The sequence below is a fragment of the Nomascus leucogenys genome, chromosome 20 (assembly GCF_006542625.1).
Source record: "Nomascus leucogenys isolate Asia chromosome 20, Asia_NLE_v1, whole genome shotgun sequence".
Lineage (NCBI taxonomy): Eukaryota > Metazoa > Chordata > Mammalia > Primates > Hylobatidae > Nomascus > Nomascus leucogenys.
In genome coordinates, this window is record NC_044400.1 from 60,217,720 (window position 1) to 60,241,059 (window position 23,340).

General features: G+C 45.4%; 1 protein-coding gene across 1 annotated transcript in view; it reads left to right on the forward strand.

Annotated features, from left to right (window-relative positions):
• Window positions 1-804: 804 nt before the first annotated feature.
• Window positions 805-23,340, forward strand: part of LGI2 (leucine rich repeat LGI family member 2) — a 28,788-nt gene continuing 6,252 nt past the window's right edge. Inside the window, exons 1-7 of the mRNA XM_030801277.1 lie at window positions 805-1,219; window positions 3,151-3,222; window positions 4,921-4,992; window positions 6,965-7,036; window positions 12,594-12,665; window positions 13,680-13,849; window positions 19,270-19,434. Of these exons, the coding sequence (XP_030657137.1) occupies window positions 1,023-1,219; window positions 3,151-3,222; window positions 4,921-4,992; window positions 6,965-7,036; window positions 12,594-12,665; window positions 13,680-13,849; window positions 19,270-19,434 (820 nt within the window). The 5' untranslated portion in view covers window positions 805-1,022. The remainder of the gene's footprint in view (window positions 1,220-3,150; window positions 3,223-4,920; window positions 4,993-6,964; window positions 7,037-12,593; window positions 12,666-13,679; window positions 13,850-19,269; window positions 19,435-23,340) is intronic.

Genomic DNA, 23,340 nt, shown 5'->3' on the forward strand with positions numbered 1-23,340 from the left:
TAAATGAAGGATATAAGTAGGACCTGCTTCAAAGGGTTAGGAGATTAAAAGCACAGTGGCTAGGATGTATCACACCCTCAATCTCTACTAACCCTCCTCTGACGGGAGGGCGGGGTGGCCCGTGGGCAGCTGAGCGAGGGGAAACTTTCCCGGGCTTTCCAGCTCTTTAGCAGGCAGCAGGCAGGGCCCAGAGCGCCGGGCGTGCAAGCTGCAGCGGCTTTGCTTCCCCACGTTCCTCCCATGGGGAGGGCTGACTGGCTTCAGTAATCCGTGGTGCTGTGGGAACGCGAGCCAGACCTCACTGCCCCACCGCAGAAGACAAGCAAAGCCGTCCCCGCTGACCTACTGGCAGCATGCACTTCAAAATTAATAAAGGCTGCTCAAAAGTCTCTCCTCTTCAAAGCACCCAGGGCTGCCTCCCTCCCCAGTAATCAAGTCGGTTCTCCACACTCCCCGCTCCGAATTTATTTGCCTGAAAGGAACCCAGTGCCCTCCCCAGATTATACCCCTGGAGGTATTGCAGGCATCGGATCCTCCACCGCTCAGCCAGGCCCCGACGGGGGTCTCCGCCAGGCTTGGCCCCTCCCCCAAGGTCACCCAACTTTTCCCTCTGTCCCCACGCCCGGCTCGGGGCGAGAGAGGGTGGCGAGGTGGGGGCCGGGAGGGACGCCACGGGGGCGGCGCTGGCCCCCTCCCCCTCGGGGCGGGCCCCGCCATGCATTATTCATTGGCCAGAGCCGGGCTGCGGGCGCGAGTGCTGATGTCAGGCAGGCGCGAGTGCGGCGGGCGCAGCGGCGGCGGCCGCCCAGCAGCCCGGGCTCGGGTGGGGGGGCGCCGAGTGGGGGTGGCGGCCAGCATGCTGCTCGGCTGCGGCTCGGCCTCCCACACCCGCGGCGCCCTTGTCCTCACCAGCAGCGGCGGCGGCAGAGCAGCGAGCGGCGCCCGCGTCTGCAGCGGCGCCGGGTCCGAGCGCGCGGCGAGGCGGTGGGGGTCGGGGCCCGGGCGGGGAGCGGGGACCGGGCATGGCGCTGCGGAGAGGCGGCTGCGGGGCGCTCGGGCTGCTGCTGCTGCTGCTGGGCGCCGCGTGCCTGATCCCGCGGAGCGCGCAGGTGAGGCGGCTGGCGCGCTGCCCCACCACTTGCAGCTGTACCAAGGAGTCCATCATCTGCGTGGGCTCATCCTGGGTGCCCAGGATCGTGCCGGGCGACATCAGCTCCCTGTGAGTGGGACCCCTCCAGCCCCCATCCCGTCCCGCCCCACCCTGCGTCCGCCGCCGCGAGGGAGTTGCCTCTGGCGCCGGGGCAGCGCGACACTGACCCACTCCCCAGGCCTCTTCTTTGCCTTTGTGTGGCGGACGTGGGTGGAGTGTTGGCCCCGGGGAGGACGGTGAGAACCTGAGCCCCAGAATCTGGGAACCCAGACAGGTTCCTGTAGCAGTGTTTCTCAGAGTGTGGCCCACGGGCCACCTGCATCAGACTCACCTGGGGAAGCTTGTGCCAATGCAGAATCCGGCTGCTCTGAAGCAGTCTTTGGAGTGGAGTCCTGGAGTGTGCATTTGACGTCCCCGGGAGACTCAGGGGTGCATTGAAGTTTGAGAGGGTGTGTGTGTGTGTGTGTGTGTGTGTGTGTTTGCAGGTTGGAGTTGTGTGTGTAGGGGCGTGCATAGGAGCAGCTGAACACGACCTGACTGAGTGCAAACTGGGAAGGGTGAGGCCTCACTGCCCCACATCAGGTCTGGGGCGAATGTTCACCCCGTGGCCTCCTCCCAACTTCTTCACATTGCAGGTTGCAAAAAGCCGAGGTCAAGGCATGCAGGCTCTGGGAGCGGAGGGGCCACCCCACGTAGCCTAGAAGAGGGGTAACAGAAAGCTTGGCAGAGGTTTGGGGCATGTTGGGCGCCTAGCCCAGTGGCCAAGTGCTTTGAAGTCAGCCTTTCTTCTTGCCCTGAGGTCAGGAGGGCTTCTTGCCCCCTTTCTCCATCACGCAGTTGTGTTGGCTGCTTTTTCAGCAGGAGGAACTGACAGGAAAGGGCTTCACATTACGTATCCACCTGCCGAGAGGTGCTTTCACCCTGCCCTCACCTGGCCACTCAAGCCAAATGACCAGCTCTCACAAGGGCGGTGGAAGGGGCTGTTGGGCTGTATCTTTACTGCTAGGACATGTTTCCTGCTAAGACCACTCTCTTGTTCCAGGCCAAGATGCCTGGGTGCCCAGTCAGTGGTGGAGGCAGGGAATCCCCGGGGTGACGTTGCTTGTGCTCAAGACACTTTCTTGTGTCCAGTGCTCCCCAGCCTCCCACCCAAGGCAAATTGTAGGGGCCTGGACCCAGGAGTGAGTGGGTTCCCATTTGCATTTATAGAAAGTCAGAAGAGTTTGGCTGGTGGGAACAGAGGATCTTTTTGATTCTTAATATTGCTAAGTCGGGTGACATGGAGGATTCCAGAAATTAGAGTTCCCCTTATTAAATCCTTCAGACCAGCAGCTGCTTAAGTGATCTGCATGCCAACTGAAAGGAATTCTGAAATAATGTATTCAGATCCTGCTGTGGCCAGAAAGGATGGGGGCCTGGGGGCAGAAATAAAGCCAAGCAACTTGCCTCCTGGTTGACCGATTTATCTGGCAGATGGTACTGCCTCTCCCCACACAGGGGAGTTCAGGTGTCTGTGAGTTTTTCCCCAGGGCTTTCATGGTGCATTTAATCAGGAGTGCTCCGACTGTCTTTCAGAGATGGGCTCCCAAGAGGAATGCTTAATCCTACCCCAGCATTTCATAGGCCAACACAACGCTGTGTCTACACAAACAGAATCATGGGCAGAGGTGAAGCGATTATCCATTTTCAGGCAAGGGCCTTCTGTAGTTAAGAAAAGGAAGTGAAGGGATTGATTTAAACTGACCGAGATAATGTCTGTGGAAGGAGCTGATGGTAAAGGTTTCTGTTATTCAGACTAGTTTTCATACTGATCTGATTCATTGGGAAGTGGCTTGTCTCTTCTTATTCCTACCCCGGGGAAGATCCTGGGCAACTGTGCTATGCCTCATTCCCGAGAGTCAGGGTTTGAAGCACAGGTGGAGGCAGAGGTCGATTACCCACCCTGCCTGGCACTTCCTAAAATAAACCTAGGCCTACTTTTGTTCATCTTTTGCCTGTAGGAGCCTGGTAAATGGGACGTTTTCAGAAATCAAGGACCGAATGTTTTCCCATCTGCCTTCTCTGCAGCTGCTGTGAGTATGTGAAGTTCCCTCTGCACAATGGGGGGCCCTGAGGTGCCATCCTTGAAAGGCCATCTCTGCCTCTTTGGTATCAGCCCTTCCTAAAGGACGGTGAGGAGACCATGGCTGCCTCTTGGTGTTGATTTACCCTGTGGTGTCCCCAGCAAAGCACTGAGGCTCCCTGCTCAGCTCTTTCCTTAGTTTGATACTTGTTTTCTTCAAAGACTTTATTGTAGATCCCAACACCCAGATCTAGTAAATGGGGAGGTAATTGCATTGACTCATGACCTGAAAGTCACCTAAATGCACTGTTTCCCAAACACCTCAAGGTTATTGGAGAGGAAGTTAGCTCATCAGTTTATGCTGAAGTCTGTTACTGAAAAGACACCTCACTTTTAAAAACCATCAGTGAGTTCTCAGTGCAAGAGTCAAGAACTAATTCATTGATGATGTTGTGTTTCAAAGCGCCAAGTTAAAAGAAAACTTCATTTTAAAATCTTAATGGTACTCTGGAAATAGGAGTGTTTCTAGTTTGCTAAGAACTTAAACCAGTCAGGCAGCATCCTATGAACTTACGTGCATAATTTTATTTCATCATCACATCATCTGTATGATGAAGGCATGCTTATGATCCCATTTGATAAATAAGGAAACTGAGGTTCAGGGAAGTTAACTAACTTGTCCCAAATCAGAGCCAGGATTCTAGTCCGGGGCCAAAAGCCCACACTCATAACTATTCCTCATGCCAGCTCCTCTCTGTGAGCAATGCTCAAGTCACTGTGGTAATGCTCGTGTCGTGCCCTGTAACCCAGGCTGGGGAATGTTTGCTGATGAAAAGAAATGTCCAAAAAGCAGTTTTCAAAAGCAAACCAGTGACAGGCAAAGTATGAGTACACACGTCATTCTCTTGATCTATGTTGATTTCTTAAATTTGAGATGAGATTGAAATTAAAACAAGCAATGTGCTATAGAAAAATTTGGATAAATGGAATATAGGAGATCACTATTCATCCTAAATGAACATACTCTTGATACTTTTGTTCTTGAAATCTTATATGCCTACTTTTAACATTACACTTAACATTTTAAAATCTGAGGCCTCTTAGAAATTGCAGTGCTATTAAAATATACTTTTCATATAATAGAAATACAATTTTAAGTATTCTTTTGCCAGTAGACTTGGGTGATGACTCAAATAGAAAACTATATAGTGACAGTCTTCTGAAAGTTTCTTAAACAAACTTTTTTTTTTTTTTAACTATTTTTAAGAGTCCAGCTGTGTGACTTTGATCAAGTCACTTAGCTTCTCTGCGCTTATATTTTCCTAAAAATATATTTGGATTAGATCTTTTTAGATCTCTAATTTTATGATTGCTTGTGTACCATAAAGCATTCACTGGCTGTTTAGTCGTGCTAAGCATTATAATGTTTTAAAGTAACAGCTATCAGGTCATATTTACTGAGACACACAGGGAAGAAAGGAGTAGAGTTCTGGAGATGACAAGAAAATCTGGTCAAAAGGAATCCACTTGCCATCATCTGTAAGAGCAGGCTGTGAGAATCAGGTTTCTGACAACCAAATGGGTTCCCCTTAGGCTAAGAAGAGCTCATGTTTGCCCACAGATCAAAACGTAGCAAAGGAAATAGAAATGGCTTCACATGTGACTCAAGTTTTACATCTCTGCATTGGAATCTGTCTCTTACTTTCAGATTGCTGAATTCTAACTCATTCACGATCATCCGGGATGACGCTTTCGCTGGACTTTTTCACCTTGAATACCTGTAAGTTTTGTGCTTTGTCTATTTGCTGAACATTTGGTATCTTGGTAGAATTTCTGGATCAGTTTCTGTGCTGGAACAGCATCTCTGCGAGGGTTTGGGGTGGAGAAAATGGAGAACACCCCATTCTCTTTTCAGCACTGACCTTTTATAGTTTACTTGCTTACAAACATGCTGGGGAAGGAGGAGGCTGGAGACAGAGGGAGAGACAAAACAAAGAAGGAGAGATAGTCATTCATTCTCTGCTGACATTTAATTTGTCATGTAGTAAGCACAATTGGAAGTTGCATTGGGTATTTTTACCTCTCATAAATAGTCATGGATTTGCCGATCAGCCAGAAATAGAGCTGCGGGGTTCTGAGGGTTACTTATTTTTAAGAAAGCCTCCCTATTTGGGGGATACAACTTCATGTTGTTCATTCTCTGTCCTACATCTCTTTTGCAGTATCTCCTATGAATTGCTACCGAGGGTCTAATTTTATTTCATTTTTTTCCTTAAAAAAAGGTCATTTTTCCCTTTTTTGATGTGCAGGTTTCTCCTCTCGCAATGAGCTTTGCCCTTGTTCTGATTTCTGCCTTTTCTTCCTTTCATGTCTTTTTTCCCCTTTAAGTTCTTTCATCCTTGTCTTTGGTAGCTTTGTAATAATGTTAATCCTGCTATCAGATGGGATTTCCTCACTTAGCATTCAGAGGGATTTTTAAAGCCTTGTCTCATTTTCTTGTCTGAGTTCAACAGGTAGGTATTGGAATTCTAGACACATCCTAGATATAAGAAAGCTCTCTGCTGACTTTGTGTCTTGAGGAAAGATGTTCCTGGAGGAATTCTTTCTCCAGAGTGTACATAATATGTGTATTTGCATAATACTCTGATATTATCATATACATAGTATGGAAAGTGTAGGACTGCAATGCTAAATCTGACTAGGGTCTATCAAAGCACATACATAGCCAATGGAGGTAGCAGTTGTAAAGCTCTGAGTTTTCTCTTACGGTAGTTCATCTTATGGTCAAGGTTATTGGAGAGGAAGTTAGCTCATCAGTTTATGCTGAAGTCTGTTACTGAAAAGACACCTCACTTTTAAAAACCATCAGTGAGTTCTCAGTGCAAGAGTCAAGAACTAATTCATTGATGATGTTGTGTTTCAAAGCGCCAACCATGGAGCATCTCATCAAAGACTCTCTTACATTTGACTTAATATAATGCTGTAAACTAAAATTTAGTTCTCCCTGAGCCTAGAGAATAGTCGTAGTGAATTCACATCAATTATTTCCCACAAAGACCTTAAGGCATGGCCAGTGGTATTATTGCAAGATCCCATGTGCAAACCCTGTGGGGTTTTAGTACAGAGAAAGAAGTTTGGTTCCTACTCAACTTCATTATACTTCCTACTTCCGAGTGGCTTAGAGAGCTTGAGCTTTTCCTGCCTTGTCACCCATTTGCTTGGTGATTAGATGGTGTAGGACATGATAAACTCAAGGTTGCTGAAAACCAAGCTTGATAGAACTCTCCCCCAGCAAAAAACTTTAATATGGAGATGTAAAACAAGGGAACCCTCTCAAGGGACAGTGACATTAACAGAAGTATGAATAGCCAGGCACCGTGAAATGTGGGATTGAGTAGGGAAAATGTCTGGAAGTGCTCCAGTCTTGCAGAGATATGAGAATTTCTTGCCTCTGTATGGTGCTTTCTTCTTTATTTCTCCCCAAGATGTTTTTACCCATGTTGCCAGCTCAGAATTCTTTGAAGACTTCCATGCTGCTTCTGGAAGGAGTGCAGACCACACACTCACGTGCACTCATTTTTGCATACATCCTGCTACCACATGGAATTTGGTGTAGCTGACCTAGTCTTCAGAGATCAATTCTTATAATTCAGGAATACTTTTATATTTTATTCTGAAAGCTTACCAACATAGTTTTTTTAGGGATGCTAAGGAGAGAAAATTCATTTTAATTATACAACTTTTCCTCTTAGGTTCATTGAAGGGAACAAAATAGAAACCATTTCAAGAAATGCCTTTCGTGGCCTCCGTGACCTGACTCACCTGTAAGTCCTATGAAAAGTATTGAAGGTCCTCTAATATGTGGAGTAAGATTTGTTTCCTGGAGCCTCTCTGTTTCTTGGCTGTAACAGTCCCTGAAGGAAACGAATTTCTAGATTACTCAAGAGGTTTCTATGTTGACAGTCAGACACTGGCTCATTGTGAGTACACACATACTTGTCTTTATTATCATCTCTATCAACCTGAATTGCAGTTATAGGCCACATGACTGTGTGGGGATTAAGGAGCATCCTGGGGTGTGAGGGACTTGTGTTGCTTGATGGAGGAGATGAGAAGAAATTTTTTTTTTTTTTGAGGCGAAGTCTCACTCTGTCATCTAGGCTGGAGTGCAGTGGCATGATCTCGGCTCACTGCAGCCTCTGCCTCCTGGGTTCAAACCATTCTCATGCCTCAGCCTCCTGAGTAGCTGGGATTACAGGTACACACCACTACGCCTGACTAATTTTTGTATTTTTAGTAGAGACGGGGGGGGCCTCACTATGTTGGCCAGGCTAGTCTCGAACTCCTGATCTCAAGTGATCCACCTGCCTCGGCCTCCCAAAGTGCTGAGATTACAGGCGTGAGCCACTGCACCTGGCTGGGAAGGAAATTATTGTGGGTCTTATACCTGCTTGGCACCAGGCACAGGGCTGGGTGCTTAGTGAGCCTTCTCTTCTTCATCTTTCATAATAATCTGTGAGTCCCCATTTTACAGATTTTGGAACCAAGGCTTAGATGACTAGGTGGAATGTTGGATCAGAATTAGGACAAAGTGGAATAGAGACATTTTCATGGTTCCTCTCATTTGAATGCAAATCACTTTTTCTTTTATATTGGATTAATCTGTGGTTTCAACTAAGCTCTCTGGTTCTTTGAGAGCTTTCTGGAGATAAAGAAATTGATTTGAAACTGGCATATAAAAATGAAGCAAGTACACACACTTAGCAAATGCATAAAATTTATACAACTAGAAAAAATAGCGGCTGTGTTTATGAAAATGTAAAAATACTCATTGTCTTGGTAGGAGTAATTCGTTAGCCAGGAACCAGGTCTCATTTGCATGATAGATATTTTGAGTTTGAGTAAGATAACATATCTTATCTCTGTAGTCAGCCTGCCCGCCATAAAGACAGTTGGGAAAATTGGAGGGTTTTGACTGGAAGTGTTGGGCAAGGATGGTAGTACCTTCAGCATGTGTAACCCTGACTGGTACAGTGTGGACATAGTCATCTAATGAGGAAACCATTCACATCAAGCCCCGATAGTGGCAAAGGGGCTTGTCAATAGGCTGAGCAAGCACTTGAGTCTGGAACGCCCCCAAGTAGAGGCTCTGCGTAAGTTAAAGCCTGTGGGGCAAGGAGATGAGAGAGCAGACGTGGGAGGCCCAAACATCTGTGTCAGCATAGTTGGTACTGGAGAATGTCCTAGGTCTTCATTTCTTCCTATAAAAGCCTTTATTGTTTTTCAGATTCAACCTAAGTGTCAAATCCCCAGATTCCTGTAGAGGCTACAATTGTGGGCTTGGAGTCATATAGGCTTGGGTTTAAATCTCAAGGCCATGATTTATTAATATTGCTTAACTTTCTGAGATCAATTTCCTCCTCCTTAAAATAGGGATAACTGTACTGATTTCATAGGATTGCTGTACATAAAGGGTTAATGCTTGCTTGCAAAGCATCTAGCCCATTACCCATGGTAAATGCTCAAGGCATAGCCGGTGTCGTCATCGTCATCATCATCATCATCATCATCATCATCATCATCATCATCAACATCATCAACATCATTCCTTCCCTCCACGCATTAAGAAGTCCCAATTTCCTCCATGGCCCGTCAAGTATCTTTGGCAGTTTGGGTGGCCAGACAGAGTCTGCTAAGGAGACAGCTGTGGGTGTCTGAAGAGGAACAGCTGTGGCCAGATGAGTCTGGTTCCCAGAAGTCAGGAATTAGGGCTTTGTATTTGAGCAAAAGCTCTGGGCAGATTATAAACCTAAAGCAAAGCCCATGTGATGGGCTGAGTTAGCCCAGACGGCAACTGTCATTTGCTCAGATGGCTGCGGTTCTTCCATCAGCAGGAGGGTGTGAACAAGCAGGTATCATGCACGGGTATTTGCATATCTTTGTGCAGGTGTACAAAGTGTCCTTGGATGCATGGACTTATATACATGCGTGTACATAACTGTGTTCCTATGTGCATGCTTATGTGTTTGTTTCATGTGTTATCATGTGTACATGTGTGCAAGAGGCACCTCCTTTTCTGTGGTATTATGCACAGAGAACACAAACACAGAGGGAGTGAGGGAGTCCTGCACTTGAGTCCACAGAGCACGGAATGCATTAGAGAAGAATCAGCTCATCCCAGTGAGTAGGACCACCCTGCGGTCAAGCCTACAAGTCAAGCCTCTCCTCAGTTCTCTAACCTCGTTTCTCTGAGTGTCCTTAGAACATCAAGCACTCGATGCTCCCCCACCTCATCCTACTGCTTTTCCTCACATCCTTTCTCTTGTCCGGGATGCTCTTTCTTCTGCCCTTGGTCTCTTGGCATCTGCCTTTTCTTTCAAAGTCCAGGTTAAGTTCTATCTCCCCAGTTAAGCCATTCTCCATCTTCCTCTTCCCTCCTGCCATTGGCTTCGTTCAGCCAGCACTTCACTGTCTACAGTGGCCATATTGGTTGGTGCTGTTGCCTGGGTGTTTGTTTTATCTCCCAGAACGTTGGAAGCTCTTGCAGGGCAGGACATTTAGTGATCTTCCCTTAGCTCTGTTCTTCCGCCAGTGTCTAGTACAGGGCTAAGCCAGCAGGACGTACTTTCTGATTTGCTAATTGATGGATGGCTTCTTAATGGAGTTGGATTTCCCATACGTGCTCTACTTCTGGACAAGTCAGGTGGCTTTTTTTTTTTTTTTTGAGATGGAGTCTCTCTCTGTCACCTAGGCTGGAGTGCAGTGGCGTGATCTCGGCTCACTGCAACCTCTGCCTCACGAGTTCAAGTGATTCTCCTGCCTCAGCCTCCCGAGTAGCTGGGACTACAGGCGCGTGCCACCACGCCTGGCTAATTTTTTGTATTTTTAGTAGAGACAGGGTTTCACCATGTTAGCCAGGATGGTCTCGTTCTCCTGACCTCATGATCCGCCTGTCTTGGCCTCCCAAAGTGCTGGGATTACAGGCCTGAGCCACCGTGCCTGGCCAGGAGACTTTTAAAATTGACTCCTCTAGGCTGAAGATGTATTTAGTAATTCAAGCATTTAATATATGGTTTAAAGAATGAATCAATTCACCTCCCTCCCCTTTTAAAAACCTCTAAGCAAAGAGAAGATACCAGGTCTCTAAATTTCATCCCCATGCTTACGGAAGTTCCTATTTGGAATTTGCTTATTGAAGTTAAGCAGCTGATTTTTATCTTTTATGAACTTTTCCAATGCTTACAGACTCACATGCATAGGAAAAGAGACATAGATCAGGTTTCAAAGCATTGAAGGAGCTGTGCCAATCTGTAACTAAAATCTAGAACATTTGTTTCCAGCAGTCCCATGAAGCCCAAGGGATAGAGAGCTGTTAAATAGTTTTAGAAATAAAGTAAGTGCCATGATATGTAGACAAAATGAAGTGGAAAGGCAGGTGTTAAGCACTTAGTGTGAGTGGGGTGAATAATCCATCTAAATAATTCTGCTTTCTGAAATCTAAATTGAACACTTGGAACGTTGCTTTTTTTTTTTTTTTTTTTTTTTTTGGCTTTGACCATTCCATGTATACTTATCATATCAATACAATAACTTTCAATTAGCTGAAGTTTTTAGCTAATAATGTTAATTAGCTAAAACATTGTTGTACTTTACTTTCCAGAAAAAGTGACCATCGACCAGGAAAAACAATCAAAATGAACAACCCCCTTTTTAAAATTTCCAATATCTCTTTCAGAGTAGCTTCAGTCTGATTACATATTCAGTCTATTTTCCAATACAGTTAAAAATGTGCAAATACGTCATTTAGAAATCCATTTGTGGTTACCTAGATGGAAAGGGGCATAATTCAGAAACTATGGGTCTCCCCATATTAACTTGGTGTCTTGAAGCAAGAATATTTGGGCTCCAAGCTTTCTACTATGCCCAGCTAACCGACTCTAGGTAGGAAGACTCATTTCTTTAATTCATCTCTCTGGGATGGGTCGTTATGATTATACAGAAGACATATTTCATAGATATCTTAAATCGGTTGGGGCTGAATCGCTTACATGTTTGTCATTTATATGTTTTGCTGTTTGCATTCATATGTGTAAAAGAAAACAAAAGTAGGCATCAGTTTCTTGGCTGACTCACATTAGAGTGCAGTGCCTGGGGAAATCACAAACTCAGTGTACATCATTTCAACATTCCACATCTTTCTACATCAACAGCCCTGCACCATGGACATTCATCTTCACAGGATGATGACAGGGCACTGCAAAATCCTGAATCATTGGAGAAAGAGTTGATGCTGTGCATTCTAGTCTATTTCCTGGAGGTGGGGTGTGGACTAAGACATCTTAGAATGATCTTTAACACCATGAGCAAAAATGCAAAATGGTTTTGGGTCAACCTTTATTAATGTGAAAATGAAATTGATCACAGTCAATCATTCCCTACACATTCTGGTTGGTTGAGATTTTATTACGTTATTCTTAAAGGTTAGAGCTGAGTCTCTTTATGTAAAGGAGTATTGACTGAGTCCTTTCTTAGAGTCACGAGTAATAGAATTCACTTAGATGGACCATTAGGGAACTTCTTGGGACAAGACTGTAAATCTTCTTTTATCACTCTCACTTTGGTGCTTAATAGATTAATTCAGCAAAGATACACTGAGTACCTGCTGTGTGCCAGGCACTGTTCTAGGAACTGGGGATACAGCAGTGGACAGACAGACAATAATCTCTGTCCTCATGTGGCTTATGTAGAGGGGGAATACACAGCCAGTAAACAAATAGATAATTAAAATATGTAGTGTGCCAAATGATGGCGGTGCAGGGAAGGGAGATGTGCAGAGGCCTGATAAGGTGGTGATACTTGAGGACAGACCCAAAGGAGGCAATGGAATGCCAAATGGATAGCTGGGGAAAGAACATTCCAGGCAGATGACCAAGTTCAGAGGCCTGGAGGGTAGGAGCATGCCTCACTTGTTGGAGGAATAGCAAGGAGTCCAGTGTGGCTAGATCAGAGATCCACTGAGTAGTTGGAGACCGATGAGATGGGGTCTCCTAGGTAAGCAAGAGTGGAGGTAGCCAGGCAATAAAAGGTCTTGCATGCCACTGAAGGAACTTTGGCTTTGATTCCAAGAAACATGGGAAGCCATCTGAGGTTGCACAAATATACGTAAAGAGCTTAAAAAGTGCTTTTTGTTAAAAAAAAAAAAAGAAAATTTGTATTATAATCCGGCATCTCTTGTGTTATATTTACATAACTAAGCTCATTTCTCTATCTCAGTATTGATGACCAAAGCTGTGCTGTAAGTCAATCGCTTTATCTGAAGGGAATTGAGAGTGACAGGGCATGAGGTAATAACCACATTGCAATGTGACTTTCTTGTTCTAGTTCTTTGGCCAATAACCACATAAAAGCACTACCAAGGGATGTCTTCAGTGATTTAGACTCTCTGATTGAACTGTAAGTAATGAAATTTAGTTTATGTGTGCTTGTCATTGTGCCCTGGTTAATCATGTCTTTCAATCCCCTTTCACCTTTCTTTTATGCATTTCTTTTATGCTGTGGCTAAAAATCTATAAAAAAGTAGTGTATCCTGGGAAATAGCCTACAGTTTGTATTGTGTTGGATTTTGCCATTTTATACTTAGCACCATGAGGCCAATGGTAAATCACACTTGCTGGGTGGGAGGTCACCTCCCTGAGATGGCACGTTCACTTGCTTTATCTTCTAGCATTGCTTCTTACTGGACGTAGTTTTTTTTTTTTTTTTTAGATGGAGTCTTGCTCTGTTGCCCAGGCTGGAGTGAAGTGGCATGATCTCGACTCACTACAACCTCTGCCTCCTGGGTTCAAGTGATTCTCCTGCCTCAGCCTCTTGAGTAGCTGGGACTACAGGCGCACGCCACTACCCCCAGCTAATTTTTGTATTTTTAGTAGAGACAGGGTTTCACCATGTTGGCCAGGCTAGTCTCGAACTCCTAACCTCAGGTGATCTGCCTGCCTTGGCCTCCCAAAGTGCTAGAATTACAGGCATGAGCCACCGTGCCTGGCCTACTGAATGTAGTTTTAACAAGAGCTTGAAGTTTCAATTGTGTTTGTGAAAACTGTCTTGCTACAATATCCTCTTTATGTTTATGAGAACCTCTGTTGGGGGCTGCTCTTCTGTCATATGTCTCCCATTTCCAGCATGGCGTGGAGACAGGAGCATTTGGAGAGATGATATGTCCTCGCTGAGAGCTCTCTGAACATTATACAGTTATGCAGTTAAATTCCTGGATGCTGAGGAGTATTAAATAAAGTCAATGATAGATACAAGAGACAGGAGGCATTAATTACAAAAATTTTTAAACTCCATTTTTAGGGGATTTTAAATATATCAGGATGTTAATAATTCTGGAGTTTCGTGTTACTACCAAAACATGTCAGATACATCTATTTCTCTTTATATGTGTTTGTGTTTTATTTTGATTTTTAGAGATTTGAGGGGTAATAAATTTGAATGTGACTGCAAAGCCAAGTGGCTATACCTGTGGTTGAAGATGACAAATTCCACCGTTTCCGACGTGCTGTGTATTGGTCCACCAGAGTATCAGGAAAAGAAGCTAAATGATGTGACCAGCTTTGACTATGAATGCACAACTACAGGTATTCAGAGCCTATCTCATCAGACACAGAGATTTAGAATAATCTCTTTGTCTTTCTTTTAGACTGTCAACAGAGAGTGGGGAAAAGTGAATATAGAACTGTTTATCAAAATTGTTTTAGAGAAATTTTAAACATTCTAAAGAAATGAATCGATGTGGTAAGGAAAATATCTCAGAAGTTTGGGAGAATTTTTGTTAACTGCCCTGGCTTTATTTTTGCTTCTTTACAAAATTCAAATTTCTCTAAGGGTTTCATTTTCTTAAGTCAAAGTATAAACTTGTGGGTTTGGCAGGAGAACATTTTCAAATCCGTCTAGGTTTCGTAGAAGGCCAGTGCAGGGAGGCCTAAATTACTCGGTTGAGACTGTTCTCTTGCTTTAGGAAGATGTTCATTGGACATTTAACTAACAAACACCAGAATTTTTTTTTGTTTTGTTTTTGAGGCAGATTCTCACTCTGTCGCCTAGGCTGGAGTGCAGTGGCATGATCTCGGCTCACTGCAACCTCCACCTCCCGGGTTCAAGCGATTCTCCTGCCTCAGCCTCCTGAGTAGCTGAGATTACAGGTGTGCACCACCACACCCGGCTAATTTTTGTATTTTTAGTAGAGACGGGGTTTCACCATGTTGGCCAGGGTAGTCTCGATCTCCTGACCTCATCATCCGCCCACCTAGGCCTCCCAAAGTGCTGGGATTACAGGTATGAACCACTGCGCCTGGCCCAAACACCAGACTTTTAAACCCACAAACGACTTTCAGAGTCCCATGTAAGGAGATAACTAGGTAAATTATAACCAATGGCAAAATAGAAAATAAAAGTTAACAACTAGTTATCAAAAGGAAACAACTCATATTGAGGGAAAAATGTAAAGAAAGTTTGATTTTGTTTTCCAGGGCCTGCCACAAACTTTCAGTTTATACGTTTTTCAGGTTATAAAATAAAACCAAAATACTGCCTCCACTGTCACAACATGAGGCCAAAGGCATTGGTGAGTATCTCCATGGGAAAGGCTTAGCTTCTAAAGCTAAGAGAGATGATCAGGCCTCTGTATGAAACCTGCTTACCCGATTTATAAAAATAAACATTCGGGCTGAGAGCTGATATCTACAAAGCCTCAAGTCATGTCAGGAGAAGCAGCAGGAATAAGAAACAGAAAATAGTTACAGAAACTCAAAAGACACCAAAACTCCAAGAACAAAATATCACATTTAGGCCAATCCCCGCTACCACCTTCCAACAAATAAACAAAACCCCACAAAGTAAAGATCATTTCTAGGTATCTTTGTTTGTAAATAAGGGACCCTGCAAGTTCTATCCTTTTCCGATAGACAACCTGAAATCTCACAGAAATGACCTTTCCTTTCATCACCAAATAGGGGCTTATTCAGCTGTGTAATTGGCAGGTGCCCCAGAGTCAGCTGAGGCCACTAGGAGGTTAATTTATTGTATTTTAGGGCAAGGGCAATAAATCAGAGGTCGTAGTCGATAACATTTGCACAAAAAGGTTGGGCATTCAAGACTATTTGGCATTAAATGCTAAATTAAATTAAATTGAATTAAACCAAAGCTAAACCAAAGCTCACTGAGACTTCTCACTACCTTTTCTCCATTTTCTCTGGAAAGTTCTTGAAACGCCAAGGTGAAATTTGCAGATTTTCCATTGTTCTCTTCACACCTGGCCATAGTGTGGAGAAACTTAGCTAATCTCTGATGGAAGTAATGGGCTAGAGGGCCATGGGAATAGGAAATAATTTCTACAAGAAAGCATATTTTCTGAACTTAGGGCCCTGGGGATGGTTATGAAAGTGATCCAGGCTCTGAGAATTGTTATTGGAATGGTGGTAGCTTGGAACTGAGGTAACCTGTCCTCATCCCAACATGGAGCAGCAAGAGGCCTTAACACATCTTAGAGCCTTCTCTGTCTTATGCAGTATTTGTCTTCACGAACAAGCTTCCTACTAAACTTTAGAAAGTCAGCGCTAGGCTTTCTGGTGAGAGGGAGATGATAATTCTGGCTTTGCTATGGTTTTATCCCTTTAAGACTCACAAACAGAGATGAGGCTTTTGCTGATAGTTTCTTCCATGGGGAAAAAAATGGTACAACAAAGTTGTGACCCACCCCCAAATATAGGCCCTGCCATGTAAGAACTATGTCAACAAATTGTTGAGTGTTCGGGGTTGATATCTTCTGTTCAGATCAAACCTCAGCCTCTGTTGCTTCATTAAAAGCTAGATGGGGAGTAGGGGCGTGGGGTGGGGGGAACAAATGAGAATGGAGGGAAAATGGAAAGTCAAATTCGAGAGTTCATGGTACAGTTATCGTATTCTTGCCAAAGGTTTAGAAAGAAGCACATTTTCTGGATACGGTTGTTTTCCTTTTCAACTCAAATTTTCAGAAAAGGGGTGAGTTTTCTCCTGTCTCACTGTTTTTTTCCCAGAGAGTGGAAGGTACTGTTACCATTCTATTCCTTGGCCAAGGAGTGTAATTGATACCACAAAGCCACCATTGGGCTGTTTCAGGTCTTTAGATTAATCAGCTCTTGAACCCTCCCCTTCAAGTCTATTTTTAACCATCTCAAAAGTCCCTGTTACCTACCGATGATTCCTTGTGTTAGGTGGGTAATTCACTAAATTCCTTAGAGGAAGTGAATTTTGCATCCTAATTGTCCTGCTAGCTTCCCCTTTTCAGGGCTGATGAAAATGCAAAGAGAAATAATGCATTAATGTGCAGTTTCTCTCCCAGCAGGATCGGCGTCATGTATAATTTATTTTCTGCAAGTGCTATAAATAGCTATGTAAAAATCTGTTGATTCCACTGGGAGAAAGGCCTAAATTGTAAGTCCCACTGACATCATGAACTTAATCCAGTGTGAATGGAAGTGGCAGTTCTTTTTGCAGAGTGCCATTAATATTTTAACACTAGTAAATTGATGTCACATCAATATGTGTATTTCTGAGATCTTTCCACAAGAACGTGCTTTTGCTGTTTGTGAGAAGTAAATTTAACTGGGGGTGGGAGAAGATATTCAAATTCCTCTGGTCCTCTTCTCTGATACCCACAAACATATATGCATCAATCATTTTCTTTTCATTCTCTAGAGTACAGTGGCACAATCATAGCTCACTGCAACCTCAGACTCCTGGGCTCAATTGATCCTTCCACCTCAGCTTCCAGAGTGGTGGGACTACAGGCATGCGCCATCATGCCTGGCTAATTTTTTTAATTTTTAGTAAAGAGAAGGTCTTGCTATGTCAGCTAGACTGGTCTCAAACTCCTGGCCTCAAGCAGTCCTCCTGCCTTGGCCTCCCAAGCTGCCAGGATTACAGGCACAAGCCATCTTGCCTATCTTGCCTGGCCTCGTTCTTCTTTTTTCCTTCTCTTCCTCTTCTTCCTCCTTCTCCTCCCTTTTTTTGGGGGGTGGGGTGGGGTCTTCTACTAAGAGTTAGATTTGTAATTCAGATGATTTAACAATCTGTGTTATGCCAGATAGTATATAGAAAATATTGTGAAACCACTGTATGGGGAAAATAGATTAAAACAGGGCCACGAAAGGCTAGATTTGTAAAATGCTCTGCACTGTGACAGCTCCTTTTCATCCTGGGATTCTTCAATAAAAACAGAAACTTTCTAGTCTACACTTTAAACAGCCTGCCTTTTTAAGCAAATGCTCATGTTTCTGAGAATTCAGAGTGCAGTACGGAGGCTAATGGGAGGGAGGAGGTGAGTGAGTTATGGGCATCACGGGAGTGCTTAGAACCTTTGGCAGACTCGGATTAGTCGAATGCAACCGGAGATGTAGGAGAAGAGTTTATAGCCATCTTGGTTGTAATTAAAAGAAGGCAGCTGTATTCTCCAAGTCCTTTTATATCCCCAGAAGAGGGAGCACATGATGACTGCTGCCATTTCCCCTTTCTCTGTCTACGTGTGAACACAGAAACCAGCAAAGTCTTGTACAGTGAACACATGCTTTCTGGCTTCTACACTGTTGGCACTGCCAGTGCCAACAGGAGTGAACAGAGGTTCACTTTTTTCTGTTTATTTATCTTTGACCAAGCAACTATTATTTTGGTGGTGGGAGGGGATTGAGGGAGAGCCGTGACTCTTCCCTAAGTCTTCAAGTAGGCAACTGAATACTATCATTGTTGCGTACGTCAAGTACTGAGTGATCACCATAGCACTGCAGTATATACTTACATGTACTCTTGCATTTAGTCTTTACGGCAACCTCATGAAATAGACACCACCTTCATTTTACAGGTGAAAAAAGAACCTGAGGCTCAATTGTCTTGTCAAAGGTCATGTAACTAAAAGTGCTTCTTTCAGTGCCGTCATGGGATCCCAGTGCCTTAGCCCTACTAAATATGGACGGTCTACTTGCTTTTGAAATAATCCTGAATTAGAAGCCCAGTTTATCTTATCTCCGAGCCCCAGCCCTTCACCAGGATGTCCTACTCTGGACTTGGGGATGGGAAGGTACCCCGTCCACTAGAGCCACTTGTCCACACTCTCCCTCAGTCACCTCCTGCCTGTTGGGCTGCAAAGGCAGCCTCTTCTTTTCTTCTCCTTCTCCCCACATCTTCATGCACCATTCAGCCTCCGTCCCCTCCCCTGTAGTCTTTAGAGTGGGCTGAGAAGCAAGGCCAGTCCACTCACACTGGTTTAGCCAATCAGTATTCAGTAAGCACCTACTCTGCCCCCAGAATGAAGGGAGGGGCACCTCTAAAAGGTAACATGTATTGAGCACTCACTTTGTGCTAGGCTAAGGGGGTAGGAACCATAATACCCTTGAGACTGTAGCAGAGGGTTTGGTTTGGTTTCCAATGTTCAGTGTGCCATTTGGGGAGTGTACCATTCATTCTGAACGTGCAGTGGGGTTGTCTGCTGACAGGTAATCCTAAGCTAGGGTTTATAAGAACTGCAGATAAAGGGTCAGATAAGTTGGAGAAGCACCACATCAAACAAAAAACAGACTTCTTCCCTACAGGGGCTGTTCTGAGAGAGCTGGAAGTGCAGCATTTTCCAAACTCACTGGACCGCAGCCCCCGCTTGTCACAGAGTGATTTGCACGGCAGTTTTGAGAATGTTGCTGTGCAGCGTCCTGTCCGTCTCACCACTTTGAAAGCCAAGTCTCACCAAATATGTTTAAAACTCTGAGATCCTTTAGCCAAACTCGGGAAGCTGTTTCTCCACAGGAAGCTGTACTAGAAGCTGTGCATTCTGTCTGATAATCCTGTGCAAGCCAGGACTCTTTCTGGAATGTCCCAGAGTAAAATACGCTGTGATGTTTGTGTTGCATCTCTCCTGTCCTCCTCCTCCTCCCCAGTCCTTTTCAGAGCTGATGGGATGCCGGAAAGTTGATGGTGGTTGATAATCCCTGCAGGAGATTTTATGAACCCTTTTCTTTTTAAACCCCATTCCCAGATTTTGTTGTTCATCAGACTTTACCCTACCAGTCAGTTTCAGTGGATACGTTCAACTCCAAGAACGATGTGTACGTGGCCATCGCGCAGCCCAGCATGGAGAACTGCATGGTGCTGGAGTGGGACCACATTGAAATGAATTTCCGGAGCTATGACAACATTACAGGTGTGTTGTGGCTTTGATGAGATGTGTTGAACTAATTTCAGCATTGCCGCAAGCTCGTGGGAGGAGGAATGTCCTCTGTATTGAGGGAGAGCTCGGCTCTCTAACCTGGTTAGAGCCTACCCTCTGGGTCTCTCCAGTCTTTGTCTTGGTGTGGTCCATTGCTGGGAGAGTGGAAACCTCAGGTAGTGATCCTGCTTATTATTGATGATCATTCATGGGTTGCACGTGGTGGGAGGCATTTTCTAGTAGTGGTGAGAAGTCACACTGAGAATCCCTTGTCCTGAGCAGTATGGGAGCCCAAATCTGCACCAGCTTTGTAGCAGCTAAATGATGCTTTGACTTTCATTAAGCTGATTGTTAACTAATATGCTAACAAACACACACACACACATACTCTATAGTTTGTTCCTAGTGCCCTTTGCCAAGTCCTAGTGATCACTGCTTTCTTTTAGTAAGTACATGCGAAATAAGAATAAATGGATCCCTAAATTAGGCATTTGGGATATGAATTAGTTAACGCTTCTTTCAGTGCCATCATGGGATCCCAGTGCCTTAGCCCTACTAAATGTGGACTGTCTACTTGCTTTTGAAATAACCTTTGAACGACTCCTCATTTATCAACGTGCAATCTGATAACAATACTGTGTAAACAGTACCACAAAGGTCTGATTATCACCCCAAGAGAGGGTTTCCTTGAGAGGTTCCTGAAGTGGCCTTAGAGCAGTGTTTTACTGTTGTAGCAAGAAGCAAGAATTTCTGGGTTGGGAGGCTCCTAAGAGTCTCCGAAGCACCAAGTGGCTTCCCAGAAGGTACAGGGGTGTGGGGAGGCAGGGAGAGCTGCTAATGAGCCTTATCTCACAGTGTATCTCGGTGTGAGATGTACATCGGATGCTCCAGTGATGCCATTTCAGATGAGCTGGCCACCGTCGGGCCATCTGGCCTCCCTGTGCTGAGCTCACCTTCCGGAGAGTAACGCTCTTGGAAGTGCAGACTCAGCACAGAGTAGCACAGGTGAACCTGCTGTGGAAGCCAAGAACAAGAGAGATGAGGAAGTGAGTCCCTGTCCACGTGGTTTTGTGCTTCCCCCTTTATCCTGACATGGAAGATAGGGGAGGGGAGGATGAGCTGGCCTCTCTGCCTTTTCTCCTCCTCTCTGGTAGGAGATGGGAACAGAGTGAAGCTTTGCTGTTTTTTGTTTTTTGGTTTTTTTGGATTTTTTTTTTTTTTTTTTTGAGACAGCCTCTTACTCTGTCACCCAGGCTGGAGTGCAGTGATGTAATCTTGCCTCATTGCAACCTGGAACTCCGGGCTCAAGGGATCCTCCTGCCCCAGCCTCCCAAGTAGCTGGGACTACAGGCACACACCACTGCACCCAGCTAATTTTTTATTTTTTGTAGAGACAGGGTCTCACGATGATGCCCAGGCTGGTCTCAAACTCTTGAGCTCAAGGGATCCTCCTGCCTTGGCCTCCCAAAGTGCTGGGATTATAGGCTTGAGCCACCGTTCCTGGCTGAGCTTTGCTCTTGAACAAGTTCCAATGCCGATGTTGACGGTGAGCCTCTGAGGCGCCAGGGCCTAGTTTATCCCATTGGAAGCTCATAACAGCCCTTGGAGTTACACCTGCCCATAGGTTAGAGGACAAAAGCTCTCTTCTTTAGAGAGAGGAGGCATACATACTAGAAAGAGTTCAGGTTTTGAAAACTGATGCACATGGATTGTACTCCCAGCTCTGCCGTGGTCTAGGAAGAACGTGTGCCTTTGAGGCTTGGTTTTCTCATCTGGGAAATGGGGGGTGGATGTGCCTCAGGTGGAGGCTATGAGGATTGAGTGCACAGAGTGGGTGCTTCTCAAAGCTGCCATCCTTTTCAAAACCTTACAAATGATGAGGTCAAGGCTTAGGCGTGTCCAGTCACCCACTGTTTATTCAGGGCTGAGCCCAGGTTTTCTCATGGTTGTGTCCTACTGGTTTTCTGTCCCAGGCTGACCTTGGTAGGACAGCCCTGTCTTTCTTTTTTCTTTTCTTCTTTTTTTTCGAGATGGAGTCTCGCTCTGTTGCCTAGGCTAGAGTGCAGTGGCACAGTCTCGGCTCACTACAACCTCTACCTCCTGGGTTCAAGCGATTCTCCTGCCTCAGCCTCCTGAGTAGTTGGAACTACAGACACCTGCTACCACACCCGGCTAATTTTTTAATTTTTAGTAGAGACGGGGTTTCACTATGTTGGCCAGGCTGGTCTTGAACTCCTGCCCTTCTGATATACTGCAGCTGGTGGCATTCTTAAATCTATTCATTCGTTCTCAAAGATTTCTTGAACACTTACTCCGAGCCAGGCATGTTCTTGGTGCTGGGGAAACAGCAGTGAATAAACTAGATAAAACTCTGGCCAGGCATGGTGGCTCATGCCTGTTATCCCAGCAGTTTGGGAGGCCAAGGCAGGTGGATCACGAGGTCAGGAGTTTGAGATCAACCTGGCCAATATGGTGAAACCCTGTCTCTACTAATAATACAAAAATTAGCTGGGCGTGGTGGCAGGCGCCTGTAGTCCCAGCTACTCAGGAGGCTGAGGCAGAAGAATTGCTTGAACCCGGGAGGCAGAGGTTGCAGCAAGCCAAGATCGTGCCACTGCACTCCAGCCTGGGCGACAGAGTGAGACTCCATCTCAAAAAAACAAAACAAAACAAAAAAACCTCTGCCCTCAGGAGTTCCCATTCTAATGGGAGAAAGAGACAATAAGAAAGAATATTCGTATTGTAATAATTATTGTAAAATTAATTGTAGTATTTAAAAAAACACATCAGACAGAAATGTACTAAGGAGGGGAAATAAAGTGAAGAAGGAAGATGTGGAGTACTGTGTGTGGGAGGATTTGAAGGCTTGGGTAGAGGGTCCAGGAGAGGCCTCATCAAGAAGGTGCTACTTGAATAAGACCTGTGGGATTGCAGGGATTGGTTCCCATGAAGAGGGGGGAGAGCATTCCAGGCAAAGGGAGCAGCAAGTCCAAAGGTAGAGGCAGGAGAGCATCTTTCCTGTTTGAAGAACATCCAGGGGGATGGTTTGGCATGAGCCAGATGAGCCAGGGGGGGAGTTGCAGTTGATGAGTCCAAAGTCAGAAAGGCTGATCATGGAGTCTCACAGGTCCTAGGAAGGACTTGGCTTTTCCTGTGAATGTCCTGCAAAGCCATGGAGGGTTTTGTGCAGCGGCAGGAGGATGCAGGTACCTGGCTAAGAGGCTGGATTGTGTCCAGCTACCGGGTCAAACATAGCCTTTTGGAGTGAGGGCACAAAGGTCGAAGCACAGTGGCTAGCTAAGAGGCTATGGCAAGAATCTAGAATCCAGGCAAGCGAGCATGGCCTGGACCCAATGGAGGCCACAGAGCTGGTGGGGAGGAAGTCAGTGCGATCCGAGTGGGTGTAGCTGGGGCCAGATCTCAGCTCACTGCACCCTCCACCTCCCAGATTCAAGCGATTTTCTGTCCTCAGCCTCCTGAGTATCTGGGATTACAGGCACACACCATCATGCCTGGATAATTTTTGTATTTTTAGTAGAGACGGGGTTTCACCATGTTGGCCATGGAGTTCTTGAACTCCTGACCTCAGGTGATTCACCCACCTTGGCCTCCCAAAGTGTTAGGATTACAGGTGTGAGACAACGTGTCTGGCCAATACTATAAGGATTTAATGGGGGTAAAATAGGAGCAAGCCTCCTTTTCCCCCCACAGACTCTAACTTTTTGATTTCCATTAAAACTGCTCCACAACTTGCATGAGCGTAGGGAATGCAGAGACCAGCAGACTTCCCTGAAGGAGGTAGAAGGTGGTGCTACAGAAGGAAGGGGGATCGCTCCATGGAGGGAGGAGAGGAGCTGTCTCTCGGTAGCTGGCATTGAGCCTGGCATGAGGGAAAGGCCT